General features: G+C 30.9%; 1 protein-coding gene across 1 annotated transcript; it reads left to right on the top strand.

Moving 5' to 3' along the window:
* The first annotated feature begins 3,275 nt into the window (after positions 1 to 3,275).
* Positions 3,276 to 5,468, top strand: LOC109337229 (probable L-type lectin-domain containing receptor kinase VI.1). Its single transcript, XM_019574152.1, has one exon. It carries the CDS (start codon positions 3,294 to 3,296, stop codon positions 5,343 to 5,345), a length of 2,052 nt encoding a protein of 683 aa, XP_019429697.1. The 5' UTR covers positions 3,276 to 3,293; the 3' UTR covers positions 5,346 to 5,468.
* Positions 5,469 to 8,472: the final 3,004 nt, after the last annotated feature.

Genomic DNA, 8,472 nt, shown 5'->3' on the forward strand with positions numbered 1-8,472 from the left:
ATTCCGCCTTGTACTTTGTATCAACATTTTATGATATTCTAATGAAGTATGATTCGAAGTTATATTGAGTTATTTTATTACCATTAAGTAATGGTTTTTGATTTTCCGCATTGTATGTTACTTAAAGTGATGTTCCGAAAATGAAACGAATATAAGGAAATAAATTTTATATGGCATCATTATTTTTAAAAAAAAAAATTACCCATTTTTTTTAGCAAGATTTTTTTGGAGTAATTTTCGGGGCGTTACAAGTTAATAGGCAACTTTTATTAAAATCAAACTTTTTAGCCCGGCCCAGTCGGGTCTTTTCGAAAACGGGTTCGGCCCGGGTTTATGCGGGCGGGTTTGGGCAGCCTGTTATATTTTTTTTATACTTTAGATTGCCATGTGCACACTATCACAACTCTCACCTCAACCCATTTCCCCTCTCTTATACTTACTATCTCACTTTCCCTTCTCCCTAATACCCTATGGATTAATTTATCATGTCTTCTTATTAGAGTTTACTTGAGAACTTAGTATATCTCCTGTTAAGAATTTAGATATAAGAGGGTGCTAGTTTGAATTACTGCATATATATTTTATTTTGTCTTGATTAACTTTTGGATGACACACATTTTTTTCTTCAATGCCCAACAATGAGTAATAACTAACGAGTCATTATAACTCAATTTTGGAGAAATCATGGGTTCTACTCTTTTAGCATTATTTTCTTTTATATTTGCATTATTAGCTAATCATTTCCATTAGCTAAGTGATCCCTTTTTTTTCTTAATAAGTCCTTAACAGAGGACAAAAGTGCTGTAGTTATATTGTTATGCCAATTATTGACTTTTAGTTTATTGGCTTTCAAGTTCAGAATCAATTGAAATGCAGAGTAACTGTTTTAAGAATTTTATGTGGGCCAACCCGCAGTCCGCATATGGCAGATTTGGGCTACAATCCGACATATAGGAATTGTGACCGAGCTTTTTAGTTCGACCATATATCGTCCGAACTCAATGTGGGCTGGCCTGAGCCCATTAGGGTAGCCCGTTTTGACGAGTCTAACCATCCCTGCATATTAGATATATTTTCTAAAGTATGAACTTTCTCTAGTAGTATGTGATGACAAGCCACCAACCATATGGTTTTATGAAATCTCATATCAATGTATTTGGTTCGTTGTCGAGAAGATAACATAACACATAAATGCTATTTACTCTAACCTGGATACATTAGTTCAACCTTATAATTTGTGTGGTTGTTTTATGAGAATAAACCAAAATACTACATTATTTCTTTTTTTTTACATCATCTTTCTTAGAATTTGAAATGGAAAAATAAAATAAAATGGGAATATTTAAAAAAAAAACTTAAAAACGTTATAAGAATAGATATAAAGATAGGATTTGTTTTAAATTTCGTTTTTAGTATTTTTAAAATATTTTTTTGCATTTAATTTTTTTCTTGTGAAAATACATAGTTATATGTGACGTGACACAACTAACATTGATCATCACTAATCACATCATCACTAATCACATCATCACATAACAACACAAGATAGATGGAAGAATGAATATTAAAATTTTAGCTTCTCCAAGAATTAAAATAGTTAAAAAAAAGTTACAAAATCAGTCTTATTTAGATGGAGGGGGAAACTTAACTAATCTTTTAGAGGAAAAATTATATGCAAGAATGATATATGAGTTTTATACATTGTTATTACATTATCTACATTTATATTTAATCATATAAATGAATGATATATTAATGATGTATAAATGTTAACAATTTCAAATGTGTTCATTTTCTTAGAATCTAGAGTTATCAACTCAAGAATTGAAAATTTCATTCAACACGAATTTTGGTGTCTAAAGGCTTCTCTTTGGGCTCCTTCTTATCTTTCTATTATGTGGTCCATTAATGTGAAAATATGAACAATGCATGTTAGGGTAAGTCACTTTGCCTGTCATTTCAAAACCACAACAAACCAAAGAAACAAGGACCTTGCAACTTCGGATCTCTATCACTTAAAAGGAAATTGAGAGGTATTTTAAAACAATCTTATTCTTATATATGAAGAGATTATTTTAATATTGAATTAGTGTCTTCTTAATCACTAAAAATTAATTTTATTGTAATATGTTGAAGTTTTTTTGGTACTATCATATGTATCATTTCACCAAAGGAACTAATATTAAGGAACTCATTAGTTTTTGGACACATCCTTTTTTACACCTATATTATAATTATTGATCAATTTTTTATTTTATTTTAGCAATGATAATAAAAATAATTATAAGTTATAAGGCAAGTATAAAAAATAGTGTTTGAAAAAAGAGAAGAAATTTCAACCCGAAGACTTTGTTCCAAATAATTGTGGCTCTAGAATCTTGCGGGGCATTTACGCTCATTCATACCTATTATCATCACGCCAATATAGACTTTCCCTTGCAACTTGTAGCCACGTACATGCCTCCAAACCCACAACAATGACTTTTCCCTTGGCACATTTTGATTATTTTGCTTTTCCCAATTAAAATTCGCACACAATTTTAAAATATAGAGTAACAATAAAGTCTTATTTTTCACTTATCAGATTCTTAAGATTTACAACATCAGAAATTCCCAACAAATAATTAGTCATCTTATTATTATTCTCGTTAATACGTTTACCTATGGAATTTAAGGCCAAATATCATATCGTAGCAATCTATAAAAAACATTAACCAAGTACATGTGTTAGGGATATTAAGAATATGATTATATACTTTGATATTATATTTTTTGAGATTATTAATTGAAAAAGTAAACAACTTAGCAAACTTAATTGAACATAATGTTTTTTTGCTCTTGGTTCATAAGCTTTTTTCATAAACTAAACTTGTTATCCAAACAAGCTTTATGTTTACATAAAAAGGTTCTAAATAAAAAAAATCAAAAACAACCCCAACCTTAACATGCACTAAGCAGTGTGAGGATAAGCAGTGTGAGGAGCGTGAAAAATGTTAAGTGTAAATACTTTTTTTTCTTTGATGCATTGTAATCTAACACACAAGTATATGTTAGTTTGGATAATAAAACCGTACACAATTGGTAATTGATAGATATATAATTGGGTTCATTAAACATAATTGATAGGATTCAACCCAATACCGTGTATATGAAAAATAGTTTGTTTGGAAATACTCTAGTCATTATAATGATGTTCGTTTTGACATTGTATAAGAAGCTTTCCTTGCATGTTCCAAGCTTTGACCCTTTCACTTATTAAAACACATTATAATTGATTCACTTCCTCTTTACCAATGCCCATGGCACTATTCTTCAAGTCCAAAAATATAATGCTTTCAACAACTCTTTTTAGCTTCCTCCTATTTCTCACTCTCCTTCATGCCAAGGCTTTTGTCTTTGAAGGATTTCATAATAATAGTAAACTCATTCTTGGTGGAGCTTCCATTATCAAAACAAGTTCTTTACTTAGACTCACCAACACATCAACCAATATTATAGGTCATGCTTTCTATGCTAATCCTTTCCAAATGTTTAATACAACAAATTCTTCTCTCCAACCAAACCCTACTTATTCTTTTAGTACATCTTTTGTTTTCTCAATTGTATCACCAAGTTCTGGCTCTGGTGGCTTTGGTCTTGCCTTCACCATAGCACCTTCAACAGAATTTCAAGGAGCTGGGGCAGGTCACTTTCTTGGTCTAGTTAACTCAACCAATAATGGGAATGTTTCAAATCACATATTTGCAGTTGAGTTTGACACAGTAAATGGATACAATAGTGACCCAGACACTGAAGGAAACCATGTTGGTGTCAATTTAAATGATGTGTCCTCAATTGTTAGTGAACCTGCTGCATATTTTGAAGAAGGAAATGCTTATGAAAAGGAAGAGTTTAGCATGGAAAAGGTTGATGCTGTCCAAGCTTGGATAGAATATGATGGTGAAAAGAAAACTTTGAATGTAACAGTAGCTCCTTTGTCATTAAAAAAACCAAGCAAACCACTTATATCTAACAATATTGACCTCAACAATGTTCTTAAGGAGAACATGTTTGTTGGTTTTTCAGCATCAACAGGCCAAGAAGCAAGTTCTCACTATATTTTGGGATGGAGTTTTACAATGAATGGAATTGCTCCTTCACTCAATATTTCTCAGCTTCCAAAGCCACCATCAAAGTTGCAAGATTTTTCATCATCTTTCCCTTGGGTCAAGGTTGCAATTTCCATTTTGTCTGCTTTGACTTTTACCTTGTTATGTCTTTTACTTTTTCAAAGATTGTACAACAGATATAGTAACTTTGAGGCTCTTGAAGAATGGGAACTGGATTGTCCTCACAGATTCAGATACAAAGATCTTCACATAGCAACAAAGGGGTTCAAAGAGAGTGAGTTAATTGGAGTTGGAGGCTTTGGTGCTGTATACAAAGGTGTGTTACCAACTACAGGAATTGAGGTTGCTGTTAAGAAGATTTTGAGAAAAAATGCTCATGGTATGAGAGAATTTGCAGCGGAAATTGAAAGTTTAGGAAAGTTGAGGCATAAAAATTTGGTGAATCTTCAAGGTTGGTGCAAGAAAAAGAATGAACTCCTCTTAGTCTATGATCTCATCCCAAATGGAAGCCTTGATTCTATCCTATATGATCCTAACAACAATTTTGTTCTCGATTGGGACCAAAGATTCAATATAATCAAAGGCATCACACAAGGATTATTGTATCTACATGAAGAGTGGGAACAAGTGGTGATCCATAGAGATATAAAAACTAGCAACATTCTAATAGACCGCGATTTGAATGCTCGTTTAGGCGATTTTGGATTGGCACGACTCTATAATCACGGTCAAGTATCACACACAACAAATGTGGTAGGCACTATTGGTTACATTGCACCAGAATTAACTCGAACTGGAAAGGCATCTACAAAATCTGATGTGTATGCATATGGTGTTCTACTCCTTGAAATTGTTACTGGTAAGAGACCTAGTGATTTGGATGAATTTGTCTTGGTGGATTGGGTTATTGAAAATTACCAACTTGGTCAAGTTCTTGAAGTGGTTGATCCTAAGATGAATTTAGCTTATGATGAGGAAGAAGTTGAGTTGGTTTTGAAGTTAGGTCTCTTATGTTGTCATCACAGAGCTGATTATAGACCAACTATGAAAGAAGTGACAAGGTACTTAAACTTTGATGAACTTCTTCCTAGTATTGCTGATTGGACACATGATGTTTCTGAGAGGAGCAGATTGAGCTCAGGTTTCTTACAATTCATGTCTAATAGTACTATTTCAGCATCAAATATTTTATCCTCCACTGGCATGAGTACAATGTCTATAGAAGATGGTAGATAGCAAAGGGTCATGATCTAATTTATGTTCTTTAATTCTTATGTCTTGATCAAATTTGTTCTTTAATTTGACACTGTTCTTTTTTTGTTTTTTCTAGATTAGTTTCTTAAACATAGGTAAAGTGCTGGATAAATAAGTGTTTTACTTTATAGATAATTACATGAACAGTAGACCTTAAATCTTGTGTAAATCGTTTTCTGCATTGCCTGTCATGGTCTACATAAACATAATTGACAAAATCAAGATTTTACGTAAGATCGGAAAGGATATATAAACACGTAAAATATATAATCATAACACGGATCGTAAGATCCTACCAAACATTAAAAGAATTAAACATATACATAAATACCAGGGTTTTTAGTCTAAACAAATATGAATGATGTTAACATGATATCAGAAAGGTTTTACATTTATAATTTATAATATATATAGAAATGTAAGTACATATATTATAACAAAAGATCAACTCAATGTACAACCTCCCACTTTGTTAAATACATGTACAATTACTCCTATTACTTATATAAACACACCTATTACTTATATAAACAAATAAATTTAATACTAACTAGACATTTCAGAGATATTTGAAACTAAAATTTAAAATGATAAAAGTCACTGTATTGGGAAAGTGGGGAAGACAAAAAAAATGAATTTTAAAGTAATTCCTAATTATAAGTAGAGGGGAGTACCAAAAAGTTTTTTATGAAGAGTCACACATAGTATAAGACAAATGGTTAGAAAACCCACATTAATAACTCTTTTAACCGGATGAAAATCACCTATATCCATTAGTATTCCTAATGGTGTACCAAACTAATCAAAATAGGTTACTTTATTGGAATTTGTTTTTATAAAAAACATAAATTAATATTTTATATTATTTTAAAAAATAATATTGATTAGGAATAGAGGGACATGATCTTTTTGGACAAAGGATCTTTGTCCCTTTTAACTTACCAGAATACTTGAAGACATTAGCACAAACATTATAGACATTAGCACAAATAATTAGAGTACAAATGGTTAGAATATTTAAAGACATTTGAAAGCTCACTTTAATACCTCTTTTAACTAGCCAGAATACTTAATGACATTAGCACAAATATTAAAGACAATTAGCACAAATAATAAGAGAATATTAACTTATAGGACTTCCTTCATTTTGAGCACCCCTTCTTCAACCTCACCTTCTTGAACCTCATCTTCTTCAAACTCAACAACTACTTCATTACCTTAGGAAGCACTCACTCTATAACAAATAACTTTAACGACGAGAAGAAGTCACATATGCAAAAAATGGCATCTACAACTCAGCGAGGAAAAAACATGGGAGAGGAATTGAAATGGAAGAATCGTAACGATCTCATGATCTTACGGTTTTCCACGACGATCCTAGTAGTAACAGCAGAATTGTTTTCTTAGCCAGATCGTGCCTCACAATCGATGGCAAGCTCGTAAAATCGGACAATCTCGCGTGGTAGATCGTGATTTTAACTACATTGTACATAAAATATACGATAACACATGATAGTGATGTTAAAAATTCATAATTCCTAATTAAGGTGTGTATCATATATTTAATACAATTATATCAATTATTTATTTTTTGGTTACAAACAATTGATCTAATTACTGACAACCTATAAGACTTTTGAAACTGATGGATATGAGCTTAATGAGTGGATACACAAAAGGTTGGCTATATGGGATAATAAGAACCATATAAGCTAACACATAAGGAACGGTTATGGTCCCCAAGACATCATATCACAGATAGTTTTCACATTTCTCCATTAGAGAGAAAACGATAGTCCCAAAAGGAACCCGGGATTTGGTTGAGTAAGATCATCATACAAAAACTCTCTCTTAAAAGGTATATCAAAGGAGTAGATCTCTGGATTTAGATATGACTTTATAGGGTACACAATTGTTGTCCCACACTTTGTGCCATGGGTTTGTGATTGGTCAGAAAAATATATTTAAGTTAAAATTTAATTATAGTATTTTGACCAATAACAAGCGCATGGCACATGGAGTGGCACAAAGTGTGGGACAGAAAATGTGCTCCCGATTTTATATCATTGTTTTATGTTATATGTGAAAATTGATATTTCACCAATCAAAGGGAATTTCTAACAAGTGGTATTACAGATTTAGGTTCTAAATTTTATGGCTTTCTATTAAAGATGTTTTTCCCCAATTTTTTATGAACCTACTTTTTTAAATTTGTGGATTTTTATGTTTCCGCTATTGGTTATGAAAATTGGATATTTATAAATAATGAGAATAACTTTTATCTGTTTTCGCTTATTTAAATTAGGGGTAATTTGTATTGTGAATCTTTGTAGCATGTGTTGAAACATATATTCATATCTGCACATGGACATTGAATTAACTTTTCTGACTCTGTTATGCAATATGTATATTATATGTGCGATAATGTCTTACAATTGGACATTGACTTTTGCCACTTTACAATTTGCTAAAGTGTATGTATAAGATATATATGGGTTAAGACATGTTTTTATTTTATACGTATACAATCTGGAATTCATGGCCTTGTATATATATTGTGTATTAAAATGTACATATATACATATATAATTGTTTCCAGCTAGAGATTGTTGTGATGTCTGGAATTAATGATTAAAGTTAATGTATATAATGGTTACGATTAATGTTTAAAATTATATATACTTCACTTTGTTAGTGATGGAATTTCGATAATGATTTGCATATATTTTTTATGTTTTTCAATATGGATCTACTTTACATTTGATTAAGATTACATCCATTTTATGTGTTGATATATATGTAATATATCTTTTTTTCGTTTGGAATTATATTATTGGATTAGATTTGTTAATCATAAAAGATATCAAATCTAAGGTTTTAATTCCGAGATCATAATTTTTTTATAATGGACCCATATTGTTTTCCTTTTGTCTAGTAATTATTTTTGAATAAAGTAATGCAATATGTTGTCAAAGTAACCTCTATCGTAGAAATTGATTAAAATTACCAAGATTAGTGTGATATTATTTATACAATTGTGTTCGTCCCAAAGGAAGATACAATTTGACCAAATAATAATATACTTGTGATGATAAATTTGTAACATATA

The sequence above is a fragment of the Lupinus angustifolius genome, unplaced genomic scaffold (assembly GCF_001865875.1).
Source record: "Lupinus angustifolius cultivar Tanjil unplaced genomic scaffold, LupAngTanjil_v1.0 Scaffold_2_401, whole genome shotgun sequence".
Lineage (NCBI taxonomy): Eukaryota > Viridiplantae > Streptophyta > Magnoliopsida > Fabales > Fabaceae > Lupinus > Lupinus angustifolius.

What these genes read in the sequence shown, in the direction of transcription:
- LOC109337229 (XM_019574152.1), top strand. Translation starts at nt 3,294, where the DNA reads ATGCCCATGGCACTATTCTTCAAGTCCAAAAATATAATGCTTTCAACA.